The following is an 18,158-nucleotide window of genomic DNA, read 5'->3' as shown; positions in this document are numbered from 1 at the left end:
TAATTTTAGAGCTATTTTATTTCCTGTAAACCACAATCATTGTCTATCTCTCAGCCATCTAAGCGGATTCCCCCACTCTTGTGTGTTTAGTTCATGGCCAAGTGTTTGATGTCTTCCAACCCCAGTGTGGGGGTTTAATATCAAAAGTTCCAAACATACAGCTCCAGGCGAGGTCACAGCCTTTCTTATATCTTCACATTTCCATTACTGTACACTGCGTATGTGTGAAACTGGGCTCAATACTCAGATTTTTAGTGAAGGATTTAGAGTGCTCAGCATGAGCAAAACTAAGTATGAATATCACCAAGAAGTGTAAAGCTTCAAAACTAAATCTGACAAACAATATATAAAGGGAATTGTTTGTATAAGTATTTCATAAGAAATAAACACAGGGCTAGTAAGCAAACATTCTAAAACATGCAAAAGATTTCATTATCTTTTTATACATAATTCCTTACAGACCTGCTTATTTAGGATCTTATAGAAAAAGCAATTTTATATAACTAAAAAAAATTAAACATGAATACCTCTAACTTAATTTTGGAATTTCACAAGTATGGCTTCCTAAGGAGGTGTTACTCCATTCATGTTACATGCATTTTACATGCTCCCTTAGGAAGCCATATAACCATGATGTCACCAAAGATCCTTTAAGTGCAGAAATCTAGAGGAACTGAACAGAAGACAGCCTGATATGCAGAGCTGGCGTTAGGTGGAAGATGAGGCAAACTGGTACATTTTTCAGGGCCCCCAATCTCTTAGGGGTTCCCAGCATTTCTATTCTGAGGTTAAGACTGGTTAAGGACCTTTGGTGACATCAAAGTCATGTGACGATAATGTCACTAAAGGTCCTTTAGCTGCAGGACTCTAGAAGCACTGAAGAGTATACATGCTGGTATGTACCATATGTGCTTTGTCTGTGATGATGATGACATTATATTTGAATATATATAGTTGAATGTAAAAGTTTGGGCACCTCTGGTCAAAATTATTGTTATTGTGAACAGCTGAGCAAGTTGAAGATGCAATGATCTCTAAAAGGCATAAAGTTAAAGATAACTTTTTAGTATTTTGGGCAAAAAAAAATAAATCATCTTTTATATTTGAAAAATTACAAATAGCAAAATGAGCTGAATCAAAAATGTGGGCACCTTTGGAAATCTGTGTGCTTAAATAACTTTGACCAAGGTTTCAGACATTAATTAGCCTGTTTGGATCATGACTTTTTACTATGATCGTTAGGAATGGTCAGTTGATGTAAATTTCACAGCTTGATAAAAACCCAGCATTCTCTAACCTTGTGAGAAAAACAGGAGATATGGGGTTCTTTTAAACAGCTGCCTAGCACTTTGAAAATTAAAATGGTGGATTTCCACAAAGCAGCAGAAGGCTATAAAAAGCTAGCAAACCATTTTGAAGTTGTTCTTTCCTCAGTTCAAAATGTAACTAAGATAAGGTCTGGAAGACCAATCAAAATTTCTGTGAAAGATGCTCATAGGATTGCTATAGAGGCAAATCAGAACCCCTGTCTGACTGCAGAAGACCTTCAGGTAGATTTAGAAGACCTTGGAGTTGTGGTACATTATTCCACTGTTCAGAGACATCTGCACAAATATGGCCTTCATGGAAGAAAACCTCTCCTGTTTCCTCCCTATCAAATTCACCATCAGAAGTATACAAAAGAACATGTAAACAAGCCTGATGCATTTTGAAAACAAGCCCTGTAGACTGAAGAAGTTAAAATAGAACTCTTTGGCCACAATGATCAAAGGTATGTGTGAGGAAAAAAGGGCACAGAGTTTCAGGAAAAGAACAACTCGCCGACCATTAAGCATGGGGTGGATCTATCATGTTTTGGAGTTGTTTTGCAGCCAATAGCATGGGGTACATTTTAAGGGTAGGGGGAAAATGGAATTAAATGAAATTTCAACAAACACTTGATGCAAACATGACAACATCTGTAAAAAATTTGAAGTTGAAAAGATGATGGCTTCTATAAATTGATAATGATCCTAACCACATGTCAAAATCCACAATAAACTACCTCAAAAGGCACATGCTGAAGGATTTACAATGGCCCTCACAGTCCCCTGATCTGAACATCATTGAAAATCTGTGTCTAAACCTCCAAAGAGCAGTGCACGCAAGAAGAGCCAGGAATCTCACAGAACTTGAAGACTTTTCAAGGAGGTGCTGCTAGGTACTAACCATGCAGGGTGCCCAAAGTTTTGCATCGGTCCATTTTCCTTTTATATTTTAAAATGTAAAAGATGAAAGTATGGGTTTTTTTTGCCTAAAATACAAAGGAAATGTGTAGTAATGGGCGGACCTGGACTGTAAAAGTCCAGATCCACGCGGTTTCACAGTTCCTGGCCTCTGTGATTGGTTGCAGTCAGACGTGTCCCCAGCCTGTGTGACAGCGTCTGCCTACAACAAGTAATCGCTCATCGCTGCTCATTCATTCTCTCATAGGAGCTCACAGTGGGCAGTCATGCTTTATGGCTACTTGCTGTGACTGAGATATAGCAGAGCTGGAATCGCCGTGGAACCTCGTGTGGATTATCTCAGATCTGCAAGGGTGTTTAGGGCGTTACTAATGTGGTGAAAGAGGGTGTTTTTTGTATTTACAGTAACTCCAAATAAAGAATTTTTTTGTTGACTGTGTTTATTTACTTTCACTTACAGTTTAGTAATGGGGGTGTCTCATAGACGACAGTGCCATCACTAACCTAGGGCTTAGTAGCAGCTATGGGTTGTTATTAACCCCTTATTACCCCGACTACCACTGCACCAGGCAAGGGGAAGAGTTGGGTAAAGTGCCAGGCTTGTCACATCTAATGGATATGGTAATCTTGGGTGGTTGCAGGTTGCTTTTTTTTAAGCTGGGGTGGTGGCCAATAACCATGGCCCTCCTCAGTCTGAGAATACCAGCCCCCAGCTGCTGAGCATTATCTTGGCTGGGTATCAAAATTGGGGGGGACTGCACACTGTTTTTTAAAATTATTTATTTAATTTTTTTTTTAAAAAAAGACACTTTCGGTTTGTCTTATTTTGATACACAGCCAAGATATGCGCAAGGCTGGGGCTGCAGTCTGTGGGCGTGGGCTTTATCTGTGCTGGTATCATATTATGGGGGGACTCTATGCCATTTTTTTATTTATTTTTACTGTATGGGTAGAGTTACACTGATGTATAACTCCCACGAGTGCAATGAGAAAATCTCGCTCCATGTTAGACAATGCTGCAGCTCACATCTGCGAGTTTTTCCTCAGCCTTAATTGGACTGAGGAAAAAAATTGCAGCATTCTGTGATTGCCTGCGTGTTAACTATCACTCATACTCATACAAGTCAATGGGTACGAGAGAAACATCGGACTGCACTCGGATGATATCCAAGTGCAGTGCGATATAAACACAGGCTGAAAATGGAGGAGATGGGGGGATTAATCCCTCTCTCGACTCTGCACCTGTGCTCAGATCGCAGGATTGGGTTAAAGTCACATGACATTCGGCTCACGCTTGCAGCAGAGCCTGAGCCGAGGGTCATTAGCATACTGCATCCAATAGATACCATATGCCAGTATGACCCGGCCTACTATATAGACAAACATCGAGCCTGTGAATGCAAACAGTAAGCTGACACTCAGTGTGGGGTGCGGCTGACTGCAACCAATCACAGGCACCTGTGGGCAGGGAAAGCAGTGCATATTCAATGAAGCTGATCCAGAAGTGAATGCACGACATGGAAGCTGTTTGCCGCCATGATAGAGCATCGGTAAGTAGATTGCGTGCGCTCCAATCCACCTATACTTTCTACCAACATTTTTAATCTTTGTTTTCTAATCCCCATAGACTTATACGGGGACCAGACTCCAGACCAGAACCGGATTTTAAAAAAAGATAACAGGGACCCGCCGGTCCCTGTTTTCTGTGAGTCTGCCCATCTCTACAAATGTGTCATCTTTAACTTTTTGCCTTTTTGAGATTATTTAATCTTCAACTTGCTTAAATGTTCACAATAATAGTAATTTTGATCAGAGGTCCCCAAACTTTTACATACCACTGCAAACCTGTTTTTATATGCTATTATTTATTGGACACAGTGTCACTGACCTCACATAGTTTCTGCTTCATATTCAAATTAAAGGAAATCTTTGAGCAGGTTATCACTATATAATTTGAGGACACTATGCTTTAGGAGTTAAAAAAAAAACAAACAAAACAACTTTGCCTCTCTTATTAGGCTATGTGTTTTTATTTTACTTAATCACTAGGTGATAAAGCCTTTAGTTTATCAGTACTGCACTACAATGTCACCGGCATGGCAGTCCAGCACACCCCTTGCTGTAATTGACATCTCCCTGTCAATGTACAATCTCTATAGAGAGCCTGTTGTGAGGGGGCAGCAGTGTCAGCTCTGCTGCTTTGCTAAAACTGAAATTTTTGGTTGTGTCAGAATGGCAGCAGCCAGTAATCTAAGTGATACATTATTGGATTCAGAATCTCTTTGCCTACATCATGCTGCTCTCAGATGAGGTAGCTAAAACCTGCAGACAAATTCTTTTTAAGGTACCCATGACATGGTACTACACTAACCTTTTATGTGGCAGATTTTAAAATATTTTACTCTTTCATATAAACTGGTAATCTATGTGATATATGTGTCCATATATATTGTGTAAACTGATTGAACTTACATCTCCAATTCCTTGGGTGTTTTCTGGATTTTAACTTGATATAGCTCCTCACAATGTATTTTATTACATATTGTGATTTCATGTCGTAATTATATCACTAAAAGCTTTTGTGTTTTTAATATAAGAATACAATACTCCTATTTGTGGTCACACAGTTTTATTTATTGTAGAGGTTTAATTCCAGACTACTCTTGTCCATAATTATAGAGAAGGACCAAGTAGCCATATTAATAACTTACTCCCAGACAGATTATATTGTTTTTGTCTAGTGAATATTGTTATATTGAATATATGTTGATTTTTATGTTCAAGAGTAAATATGGATTGTTGTTCATGGACAAAAAATAAGACGTCCCATGAAATTAAACCCTAGCCCATCTTTTGGAGCAAAAAATAATATAAGACCCTGTCTTATTTTTGGTAAAATTTAGTCTTGTGGGTCTCCTGTTGTTGAGTAAAATATATTTAAGTTACTAAAGTTTCATATACTATAATGTTGTTAGAGGAGTGTATACAAGTAAAGGGTGCTTTACACGCTACGACATCGCTAGCTATAGATAGCGATGTCGTGCGCGATAGCACTACACGCTACGACATCGCTAGCTATAGATAGCGATGTCGTGCGCGATAGCACCCGCCCCTGTCGTACGTGCAAAATGTGGTGATCGCTGCCGTAGCGAACAATATCGCTAAGGCAGCATCACATGCACATAGTTTGTCAGCGACGTCGCTGTGACCGCTGAACAATCCCTCCTTCAAGGGGGAGGTGCGTTCAGCGTCATAGCTACGTCACTGCGGCGTCATTAAGTGGCCGACCAATAGAAGCGGAGGGGCGGACATGAGAGGGCCGAACATCCCGCCCACCTCCTTCCTTCCTCATTGCCGGTGGACGGAGGTAAGGAGATGTTCGTCGCTCTTGCGGTGTCACACATAGCGATGTGTGCTGCCTCAGGAACGAGGAACAACATCGCTACTTACCTGACAATGATTTTTTGTTATTAAACAACCTCTCCAAAACAAATGATTTTTGTCTTTTTTTGCGATTGTTTTAGGTCGCTCCAGCCTGTCACACGCTGCAACGACGCTAACAAACACCATGACCCCGACGATATATCGTTAGCAAAGTCGCAGCGTGTAAAGCCCCCTTTAGTCTTTACATTATAATGTAGATATGTGTTACAGGAGTTATTTTGGGATATTATTAAATTTAGATGTATCATAGCTATCCAGTGTAGGACCTTTAACCTGCCATAAATGGGGATTCAGATTATTGATACTTATTAAGGAATTGACTGGATGGAAATCTTTACATCAAGCACATGAAAACAAAAAAGTTCAGTTGGACAACAGTAGATTGTTAGGTGAGTATGTATGATATTTAGCTTTTATATTTTATTTGTTTAATCTATTATATTTAGAATGTATGATATTTAGACAATACTGGGTTGTATTAATTTTAAAATAGAAAATGTAGAAGAAACTCTATTAAGTTACACTGTACTTACGTTGTCCGCAATGAGCTCCAACATAACCCTTTTGACAGCGACATTGATCATCATGACATGTTCCTCCATTCATGCATCGAATGCTGCACTGAGAGACTGTAAAATAAAACCATAAATTATACTTTTTATACTTTCCATCATACAATATGCTTTTATATTCACATTATAATTACATTACATGTTTGCTAACATGTATTAGGTATTTATTTTAAATACAATATAAAAATGTGTATTCTGTGACATCCAGGAAGCAGGGAAAAAGTTTGTACTCCGTCAACTGAAGTAAATAACAAAAGAGGCATCCGTCAGGCTGTTACATTTTTGGTATTTTGCTTTGCCGCCATGCTACCCGATACCTTGTGATTTTTTTTTTTTAAACTTGTAAACATAATGGTTGTCAAAACTATGGAAATCAAACTCACCAGTTTTCGAAACACAGGCCGGAGACACTTGTCCATTGGAGCACGTGCACATGTTTGGACGGGAGCAGAATCCATCCCCACAGCTATTTCTACAAATTGCTATAGAAAGAAAAAACAAAAATAAATATTAAACCTCAATATGAAATGAAATTGAACAAGCCCTAGAACATGTCTAATTCCTTTTCATATAGTTAAAACATTTATCATGTAACCATACTTACAAATTGTGCAAAGAGTATAAAAGTAAACTTCATGCCCATGTTTCGACCTTGAGTTTAATTATTTTCTTTTTCAAACATGTTATGAATGTAAGACCTAGAAAGAAGGCTCTTGAGGGAACATATATGGCAGACTGGTAACCATATTAGCTAACTATTTTGAAGTCCAAAACCAACACCGGTGGGAATTTTCTATGAGCAAATGCAAGAAGACGCTTAACTGTGGTAGGACATCAAACTATATTCTATCTTTATTCTGTAGGTGGTACTCCCTTCTCACTAGTGACGCATTTTTCACCTTCTGCCCTACCCCTGGAAACCTTGCTGATATGATCTCCCCAAGGACTTTTTCTAGGTCCATTCTGCATTGCCTGAGTTTTGGTTTGTTTTTGTGGATAACATTCTATGACTTGTAGTTATGTGGTTAGTATGACCCACGGCTATGTTTTTCACTCCTGGTTTGTCTATGACTTCGTTTGCTGACTTTGACTGATCTTACGGTACTGTTCCTTATTCCTCTACCATTTGAGTTATCCTGATAACCACATCAGTCTTCTCCAATTTATAGTTACCATGATCAGAGACAGCATCATGGATCACATCCCAGGCACCTCCCTTATGCAAGATCCAAATGCACACCCTGATTTATTCTGCATCAGTCTGAACATACAGAAAATGAGTATATCTAGTATGTGACAGTAATTAGCCATGTTGGAGTCTGTATGCTCCCACCACAGAATCCACATACTATTCATGAAAACAATTACAGAATATTTAGTGTAGGAGGATAGGCTTTGCTGTCAAAGAGCATAGCATTGCATACATATATTTGCATTTAGCCTCAGTGGTCCCTTAGCAAAATGAAAACTACAATAAAGAATTATGCGATTAGTCACGTCAGTCTGGAATATATCAAACCATGATGAACCTATAAATATTGTCAGAATTGACCTGGGAAAGCCATTTTATTCCTCATCGGGAATGTTCCATTTTAACCTTAGATAAACAAAGTCTCTCTACATTGCAAATCTAAATCTGTGTATAGTTTTTGCTATGGAGATTCATTAATCACTGTCATTTGAAGAAACCTGTGCTTAAATGATATCTAATGATGAGTGCGTATGCTCAGCGTTGCTTGGTACTTGATAGAGCATTGGGTTCTCAAGACGCTTGATACTCCATCAAGTATCCTGGCACACAGGTGCCATGCTCAAGTCCCCAACCTGCATTTTTCATGGCTGATTTTTAACCATTAAACATGCTGGAATTGCCTACTAATCATGGTAATGCCATAGCCATGTTGGCTACTGGTATTACTGCTTGTCGCCAGCAGAATCACGTCATCGGGTCTATATAATGCTCGGCACACTGTACCTAGAAATAGTGTACAAAGAGAAGGGAGAGTGTTTATAGAGTTACAGTACCTGCTGGTGTAATACAACAGTCCTTTTCAGTTGCAACTCAGATATATTCTATTGTTGTCACATCTCCACCAGAGCCTGCCCCTGCGACCTCTGCTTCTGTCACCAGACACCACCGTATGCCATCTGTAGGTAGTGCTGGTGATGGAACAGAAGTCAATGCCAGTAATTCTAGAGAGCACAGGCTCCACCCATCCACTAAGGTTGGTGTGGCTGGGACCTGTAATACTTCTGTCTGACTGTGAATGTGTTTGCTTTCCAGCTGAAGTAATCAGCTCCAGCCTATGGGAAATCACCACACCCTTCTTTAGCTTTCAGTCTTCTATTGGACCCTGACAAATAGAGTTTAGTGCTGCATGCTTCTCTAGTTCTGTCTGTGCTATGCTGTTTTTGTGTCATTGTCCCCTGTTTTGACCTTGGCCTGTTTTTCTGATGATTCACCTGTCTGCTGTTTTTGTACCTTACTAAAACCTTGATTTTGACCCAGCATCTAACTATATTTTGGATCCTTATCCTGCCCTCTTTTTGACGTCCTGGTTTTGACCCTGCTTGGAGACTGTCTTCATCTCTGGATTGTTCCCCATCCATAAGCAACAATCTTCTGGACCCTGTCATAAATCCAGATTCCTATATAGGGATTAAAGTGTGCTAGGGTTTCTTGGAATTCAGCCCAGCAGGCCAGCTTGTGCCTAGTCTGTCCAAGATTAGTCATTTGCCATTTTGTGTCTGTGACTTCGGACAGATGTTACAATTCTATCGCTGTTGGCTATAATTAGTGTAGGGTTAGTTTCTAAAGTAGGGCTATTGCATTAGAGGCATTTGGGCAGGGTCCATTGCCTTACATAACTGCTGGTGCTGCCGCATACCATCAAAAGTCCTTTTCAGGGCTAATTTACATATATTCTATTTTCTAAAAATACTTTTCTTAGTCTGCAATTAGTGTAAGGTTTGCTTCTAAAGTAGGGATAGTACATTAGAGGTATTCAGGCAGGGTTCATTGTAGTACAGTCCTTGGTGCTACCACATACAACCAAAAGTTATTTAAGGGGCAATTTAAATAGATTCTAGTCTATAAAAGTAATGCTCTGAGTCTGCCAGCAGAGTATTGTTAGTTCCTGCAGTAAGTAAAGAAAGCTGTAGAGGCAGAAAACACAAATAGGGTTTTATCCAATTAATAATATAGTGAAATGTCTGGGAAAGGCTCACGTTTAGGGATTTGGAAAGTCACAACCAACTGTGTCGGCATGAAACAGCTGCAACAGACCCATATGGAATGCAAATGTAGCTCAAACAGAAAATGGTTAACTTCTCCTGCACTGCCATAAGGATGATGAAAGAGTCCGGATAGAAATGAATAGTGATTTTAATGTCTCCGTATTTCAAAGCCCACTAGATTCTTCTTCAGTACAATCATATTCATGATCTATTATGGCAGCGCAGGAGAAGATATTTTTTTTCTGTTTGAAATACATTTAGTTTCTGGACTAGGGATAATGTATTATAGTTTCATAGTTTCATAGTTTTTAAGGTTGAAGGGAGACTCTAAGTCCATCTAGTTCAACCCGTAGCCTAACATGTTGATCCAGAGGAAGGCGAAAACCCCCCAATGTGTCAAACAAGCTCCAATGGGGAAAAAAAATTCCTTCCTGACTCCACATCCGGCAATCAGACTAGTTCCCTGGATCAACACCCTGTCATAAGATCTAATATACATAACAGGTAATATTACATTTTTCAAGAAAGGCATCCAGGCTCTGCTTAAATGTTAGTAGGGAATCACTCATTACAACATCATGCGGCAGAGAGTTCCATAGTCTCACTGCTCGTACAGTAAAGAATCCTCGTCTGTGATTATGATTAAACCTTCTTTCCTCAAGACGTAGCGGATGCTCACGTGTTCCAGTCGCAGGCCTAGGTGTAAAGAGATCTTTGGAAAGGTCTCTGTACTGTCCCCTCATATGTTTATACATTGTGATTAGATCCCCCCTAAGCCTTTGTTTTGGTATTGCAGCCCCCCCATTCCTCTAATAATCTTGGTCGCTCTTCTATCTACCTGTAAGATTATGCTATTTATAACCTTCTATACTTTTGCTATCAAGAAAAGCATCCATTCCTCTCTTAAATTCATTCAGTGAGTTGGCCATCACCACTTCCTCAGGAAAAGGGTTCCAGAGCCTCACAGCTCTTACCGTGAAGAACCCTCTTCTATGCTGATGTAGGAATTTTCTTTCCTCCAATCGAAGAGAATGCCCCCTTGTTCTTATCATAGTCCTTGGTATAAACAGATCATGGGAGAGATCTCTATATGGCCCTCTGATATATTTGTACATGTTTATTAGGTCTCCCCTAAAGCTGGGTTCACACTAAACGACAGCGACAACGACGTCGCTGTTACGTCACCATTTTCGGTGACGTAACAGCGACCTTGTAAGTCGCTGTTATGATCGCTGCTTAGCTGTCAAACACAGCAGAAGCAGCGATCATAAGGTCGCTGTGCTACATGTTCAGAGAGCAGGGAGCCGCGCTTAGCGCTGGCTCCTTGCTCTCCTGCAGCACACATCGGGTTAATTAACCCGATGTGTGCTGCAGCTACATGTCACAGTTCAGAGAGCAGGGAGCCGCGCTTAGCGCTGGCTCCTTGCTCTCCTGCAGCACACATCGGGTTAATTAACCCGATGTGTGCTGCAGCTACATGTCACAGTTCAGAGAGCAGGGAGCCGCGCGCACTGCTTAGCGCTGGCTCCTTGCTCTCCTTGCTACAGTATACATCGGGTTAATTACCCGATGCATACTGCAGCCACATGTCACAGTGCAGGAGCCGGCACTGGCAGCAAGGGCGGCGGAGGCTGGTAACCAGCGTAAACATCGGGTAACCAGGGAAAGGTCTTCCCTTGGTTACCCGATGTTTACGCTGGTTACAGCTTACCGCAGCTGCCAGTGCCGGCTCCTGATCGCTTCATTTCGTCGCTCTCTCGCTGTCACACACAGCGATGTGTGTGTCACAGCGGGAGAGTGACGACCAAAAAATGAAGCTGGACATTCAGCAACGACCGGCGACCTCACAGCAGGGGCCAGGTCGTTGCTGGATGTCACACACAGCGACAGCGACGGGACGTCGCTGCAACGTCACAGAAAATGGTGACGTAGCAGCGACGTCGTTGTCGTTGTCGCTGTGTGTGACCAGCTTAAAGCTGGTGTCACACACAGCGACAACGACAACGACGTCGCTGCTACGTCACCATTTTCTGTGACGTTGCAGCGACGTCCCGTCGCTGTCGCTGTGTGTGACATCCAGCAACGACCTGGCCCCTGCTGTGAGGTCGCCGGTCGTTGCTGAATGTCCAGCTTCATTTTTTGGTCGTCACTCTCCCGCTGTGACACACACATCGCTGTGTGTGACAGCGAGAGAGCGACGAAATGAAGCGATCAGGAGCCGGCACTGGCAGCTGCGGTAAGCTGTAACCAGCGTAAACATCGGGTAACCAAGGGAAGACCTTTCCCTGGTTACCCGATGTTTACGCTGGTTACCAGCCTCCGCCGCCCTTGCTGCCAGTGCCGGCTCCTGCACTGTGACATGTGGCTGCAGTATGCATCGGGTAATTAACCCGATGTATACTGTAGCAAGGAGAGCAAGGAGCCAGCGCTAAGCAGTGCGCGCGGCTCCCTGCTCTCTGAACTGTGACATGTAGCTGCAGCACACATCGGGTTAATTAACCCGATGTGTGCTGCAGGAGAGCAAGGAGCCAGCGCTAAGCGCGGCTCCCTGCTCTCTGAACTGTGACATGTAGCTGCAGCACACATCGGGTTAATTAACCCGATGTGTGCTGCAGGAGAGCAAGGAGCCAGCGCTAAGCGCGGCTCCCTGCTCTCTGAACATGTAGCACAGCGACCTTATGATCGCTGCTTCTGCTGTGTTTGACAGCTAAGCAGCGATCATAACAGCGACTTACAAGGTCGCTGTTACGTCACCGAAAATGGTGACGTAACAGCGACGTCGTTGTCGCTGTCGTTTAGTGTGAACCCAGCTTTAGTCTTCTCTTTTCTAGAGTAAATAGACCTAATTTTGATAACCTTTCGGTGTATTGTAATGCACCCACTCCATTTATTATTTTAGTAGCCCGCCTCTGAACCCTTTCAAGTTCAGTAATGCCAAAAAATTGCACACAATACTCCTAGTGTGGTCTGACGAGTGATTTGTACAGAGGGAGAATGATGTTTTCATCTCGTGCCCCCAGACCTCTTCTAATGCATCCCATCACCCTATTTGCTTTGGTGGCTGCTGCCTGACACTGGGCACTCCAATTTAGCTTCTTATTGACTAAGATGCCTAAGTCTTTTTCCATGTCTGATTTCCCCAGCAGTTTCCCATTTAGTAAGTAATCGTAGCATCTGTTTCTCCTTCCCATGTGCATAACCTTACACTTATCTGTGTTAAACCTCATTTGCCATTTTTCAGCCCAATTCTCCAATTTACTCAGATCCATCTGTAGTTGCAAACTGTCCTCCTTTGTGTTACCTTACATAGTTTTGTATCATCTGCAACTACTGATATTTTACTCTGTAAACCATCCACCAGATCATTAATAAATCATTAATAAATATATTAAATAGTAGGGGGCCCAATACAGACCCCTGTGGCACCCCACTAGTAACCCTGGCCCAATCTGAGTATACGCCATTAATAACCACTCTTTGTTTTCTACCACTAAGCCAGCTACCTACCCATCTACACACATTTTCCCCGAGCCCAAGCTTTCTCATTTTACTTAGCAGTCTTTTATGTGGGACAGTGTCAAATGCTTTACCGAAGTCGAGATAAATGACATCAAATGATTTTCCTCGGTCCATATGAGAGCTTACATCCTCATAGAAGCTGATCAGGTTAGTTTGACAGGAGCGATCCTTCATAAATCCATGTTGATATGGAGTTAAACAATTATTAACATTGAGACATTCCATAATAGTATCCCTTACAAACCCTTCAAACATTTTACCCACAACAGATGTTAAGCTTACCGGCCTATAGTTTCCAGGTTCCCTTTTACACCCTTTTTTGAATATTGGTACCACATTTGCTAGCCGCCAATCCAGTGGAACAGACCCAGTTTCTATAGAGTCTTTAAATATAAGGAATAGAGGCCTGTCTATCACATTACTTAACTCCCTTAATACCCGAGGGTGAATGCCATCAGGGCCTGGTGATTTGTCAATTTTAATGTTACTAGGTCGGTTCTGCACTTCTTCCTGGGTTAGGCAGGTCATACTTAATGAAGCGTTTACATTATCACTCTGCATTTCCCGTGGCATATGCTTTTCCTGTGTGAACACAGTTGAGAAAAAAGTATTTAAAACACTTTCTTTTCCCACATCGCTTTCTATGATTTTACCCTCATTGTTCTTTAAAGGGCCAACACCATCAATTTTAATCTTTTTTCTGTTTATATAATTAAAGAATAGTTTGGGATTTGTTTTGCTTTCCTTAGCAATGAGTCTCTCAGTTTCTACTTTTGCTAAATGTATTTGTTTTTTACACATTTTATTTTTTTCTCTATATATTTTTAATACTTCTTTCGCTGCCTTCTTGTGTTAGCTTTTTAAATGCCTTGTTCTTATTATTTATTGCCCCTTTTACATCCTTATTTAGCCACATTGGTTTTCTCCTGTTCCTAGCCCTTTTATTTCCGTATGGTATGGCTCGCTCGCAGTAGGTGTTTAATACCGATTTAAAAATTTCCCACTTATTTTCTGTGCTCCCATTTTTGAGGACATTGTCCCAATCAATTTGGCGAAAGGTCTTCTCTAAGCTGATCAAACTTTGCTTTCCTGAAATTCAGCGTTTTTGTAACCCCCCTCCAAGGCACCTTACTGAAGGACAAGTGGAATTGTATTATATTGTGGTCACTATTCCCTAGGTGCCCATCCACTCGTATGTCTGTTATTCTATCTGGCCTGTTGCTTAAAATTAAGTCGAGAAGGGCTGCCCCTCTAGTTGGGCCCGGCACAAGTTGGGACAGATAATTATCCTTAGTTACTGACAGAAGCCGGTTTCCTTTCTGAGATACGCAGGTTTCAGTTTCCCAGTCTATATCGGGGTAGTTGAAGTCCCCCATAATAATCACCTCATTGTGATTTGCTGCTTTGTCTATTTGTTTCAAAAATACATTTTCAGTGGTTTCTGTTATATTTGGTGGCTTATAACAAACCCCTATGAGGATTTTATTAGTTTTCCCTCCTTGTATCTCCACCCATAGAGACTCCACCTCTTCATTTCCCTCTTGAATATCTTCTCTTATTCTGGGCTTTAAACTGGACTTTATTTATAGACAGACTCTACCCCCTTTCCTTTTTTTACGATCCCTCCTAAACAATTCATATCCTTGCAGGTTAGCCGCCCAGTCATAACTGTCATCTAACCATGTCTCAGTTATTCCTACTATGTCGTATTTTTCCTCATACATTACCAGCTCCAGTTCCTCCATCTTATTGGTCAGGCTTCTTGCATTGGTCAGCATGCAGGAAAGAAGTTTTGCTCCCCTTTTCTTAGCTTCCTTCTTTGTACCCTGTCTTGGGTCCTCTTTACGGCATCTAGTATCCTTGATTAGTTTCTGCTGCATGTTCTTGTCTGCTGTTTTTTCTCCCATCCCCTCTTCTTCTAGTTTAAAGCCCTCCTGATGAGTATGGCAAGCCTTCTGGTGAACGTGTGTTTCCCAGGTTTTGTGAGGTGTATCCCGTCTCTTGCGAGAAGTCCATCGTAGAGGTAATTCACTCCATGGTCCAAGAATCCAAATCCTTGCTGCCTGCACCATCGTCGTAGCCAGTTGTTCAAATCTAGTATCCTATTCCATCTTCTGACACCATGGCCATCGACTGGGAGGATTGATGAGAAAACAACCTGTACGCTCCGTTCCTTTATTTTCTTTCCCAGAATTTCAAAGTCTTCACAAATAGTTGGTAGATCATTTCTTGCCGTGTCGTTTGTTTCTACATGTATCAATAGGAACGGGTATTCGTCCTTGGATCCGAGGATAGTTGGTATCCTGCTGGCCACATCCTTGATTGTTGCTCCCGGGAGGCAGCATACTTCTCGTGCGGTTATGTCCGGCCTGCAGATAGTTGCCTCCGTGCCTCTTAGTAGTGAGTCGCCCATAACTACCACTTTTCTTTTCTTTCTGGACGCCCTGCTTGTTGCTCCTGAGTGTTTTTGAGTGTCTTTTGTTTCTGCTTTTGTTGACAAAGTAACTTCTTTTGATGATACTGTGTCTTCTCTTGTAGATATGGTATCATCCTGAGCTGTGCCATTTTCGTTCTCCAGCATGAGGGCTTCATATTGGTTGCTAAGCTGTGTGGGTGGTGACGACCACTTGATACGCTGGCTTCTTTTGGTCACATGTGTCCACTTTTCAGCCTCTGTATGTGTTTTGAAGCATTTCTCACTTTCCATATCCTGAATGGTTGCTTCTGCCTCGTCCAAGAAGTCCTCATGTTCTTTAATTAGCTTCAAAGTTGCTATTCTTTCTTCCAGTCCCTGCACCTTTTCCTCTAAGAGGGCAACAAGTTTGATTTTTTGTGCGGTAGATCCGTAAACATGTAGCATGTGTTGCAGGTGACCATGTGGATTTTCTTCTCTTCCATATTGCTGATGTAGTGTATGATAGGCGAAAGTCCTGACGGCGCGCGGTTTTGCGATGTCCTCAAACAGCGAGACCCGGCAAGTCCCAGCAATCGATCAGCTTACGGCGACTATTCTCTTCTTCCCAGAATGCACTGGAAATATGCAAATGAGCTTTCTCTAATCCCTGGCATTTAGAGAGAGTTCATTGCATTATAGTCCTTGGTGCTGCCACTTATTATCAACAGTCCAAATTGTGGGCCAATTTAATTAGATTTTAGTCTCTAATAACACCATTCTGAGTCTGCAAATAGTGTAGGTCATTCTGATATGCAAACATCTAAAAAAAATTATATTTTTTTTTGTATTTTAGTAGTTTAAAACTTTGGCATATAAGTCTCTTCTTTGTCTGTTTTAAATAGTGTAAGGTTAGTTTCTGGAGTAGGGATAGTGTAGTAGAGGTATTTAGGCAGGATTTATTGCCTTTCCATACGTTGCTACTGCCATGCACAACCTTCAGTTTTTTAAAGGGCTAATTTACATACATTCTAGTCTCTAATAATACTGCTTTGAGTCTGCAGTTAGTGTAGGGTTATGTTCTGGAGAAGGCAAAGTGTACTAGAGCTATTTAGTCAAGGTTCATTGCCTTTGTGTATTTTGCTGCTGCCACGTACAACAAACTGTTCTTTTCACGGCTAATTTAAATACATTGTAGTCTTTGATAATACTGCCATTATCTGCGTATATAATTTAAAATTTGAAAGGCTACCGGTAAGGGAAAATGAAATGGATGGACCGCTGGTAGTGGCGCACACAGATATCATGGCCATATGCCAGGTCAAACTGGGCTATACCAAACACACTTATCATCTAGACCTAGCTTCCTGTCTCACTTTGCAGGGGGGCGCAGGTTACCGCTTTTGAAGCCAGAGCAGTGCGAGCAGATTGTGGGCTGGATGGTAGATAATGCTTCCATTCTTTTTCCCATCACCACCCTGTCTTCCAAACGGTTTAGTATCACTACCTACATAATTGTGCCACCCCCGTGCCAGCAGCCGGCACTGCTCAGATCCGGGCCTTCAGGGGTGGTGGCTCGAGAGTCTCGTGGACACGCTGAATAAATGGGGGGACATAGATGTACGGGCTTAGCCGTAGTAAGTTCGTGACTCCACCCACGGTGTGTGGTGAGGTGGGACACCACCGCTGCTGTTATGGGGCACCCGGGGGAGATGTTGTGCAGCAGTATGTTAACCCCTCCGTGGGTAGGGATGGTGGCCCCGGGACCCGGTGGCTCAGTGCAGGGGATGGCGACCGCAGGGGGTGCTGGTGAACTCACTGTTAGTAAAACACACAAGTCTCTGGTAAACCAAGGTGATGGTGGCCGAACCCGCGGCCGGTTGCGTTCGGGTCCCCCACCTGGCTGGTGGTCTCTAGGTCTCTATCCTTTTCCTGCACTGCTTTGTGTAAGGTGGACTTTCCTAGTGTGAAACTCAGGAGTCCGCTCCCGGCTGGATGTGACCTAGGGAGCCGTGCCCGCAGACGCTGGACTGTGGGATCTATGGGCCCTGGTGGTGACCTCTTATCCCTAATCGGTGGGCTGTTGTCTTCTATGAGGGACTTTGGGTGGGACAGGACCTCTAGTCCTGGCCTCAATCGGTTAATTAACCAGTTCCACTTGGTGCTGGTCCTGGCTTCAGGGTCCGAGTACCCCCTTTTGTGCACCGGTTTCGGGTTGGTTCCCCATGTAGGTTCTGGTGGGCTACAACCCTGTCCCAGTCCACCTCGGTTCTCCTGCTGACGGAGACCACCGTCTGCCTCCTAGCCAGTGGCACCAGGGCTCCTACTCTGGTACCGTTCAACTTGACATCACTGCTGGAGCTACACTTAGCTCCAGCCCACACTCCTCTCCAAACTGAACTTCAGACTAATCTAAACTGATCTGCTGCCTTTCGCGCCCAGGGCTGTCTGGGCGTGTCCCAACCGCCTGGTCACACCCACTGGTGTGTCTATCTTTCCCTAATTGGGGTAACTAGGGTTTCTGGTTGGCTGTATGTTTCTTAGTGAGGGAACAGTGTAGTGCGGGGGCCTAACTGTGACTACCTGGTTTTGCCAGGGCGTCACATAATCCTCACCCTGATCCTCCTTCCTCCCACCATGGTGAGTCCCAGGACACAAGTGATCCCATACTGAGATTTTCCAAGGACCTCTTAAGCTCTCCATTTATGGCTTCTTGTGGCTTCTCAATGTGCAAATTTCAAAAAGGACAAGAGGAGATCACTTATTCTA

The 18,158-nt window shown here is 42.5% G+C and overlaps 1 protein-coding gene across 1 annotated transcript in view; it reads right to left on the bottom strand.

Moving 5' to 3' along the window:
• The window catches only part of FBN2 (fibrillin 2), a 415,749-nt gene that overhangs the window by 375,803 nt on the left and 21,788 nt on the right, over window positions 1–18,158 (bottom strand). The window contains exons 3-4 of the mRNA XM_075324675.1: window positions 6,625–6,723; window positions 6,203–6,298 (exon numbers count right to left, since the gene is read on the bottom strand). Coding sequence (XP_075180790.1) covers window positions 6,203–6,298; window positions 6,625–6,723 — 195 coding nt within the window. The remainder of the gene's footprint in view (window positions 1–6,202; window positions 6,299–6,624; window positions 6,724–18,158) is intronic.

Source organism: Anomaloglossus baeobatrachus, chromosome 1 (assembly GCF_048569485.1).
Source record: "Anomaloglossus baeobatrachus isolate aAnoBae1 chromosome 1, aAnoBae1.hap1, whole genome shotgun sequence".
NCBI classification, from domain to species: domain Eukaryota; kingdom Metazoa; phylum Chordata; class Amphibia; order Anura; family Aromobatidae; genus Anomaloglossus; species Anomaloglossus baeobatrachus.
Note: the sequence above shows the minus strand (reverse complement) of the source record. Positions and strands in the feature narration are given on the sequence as shown.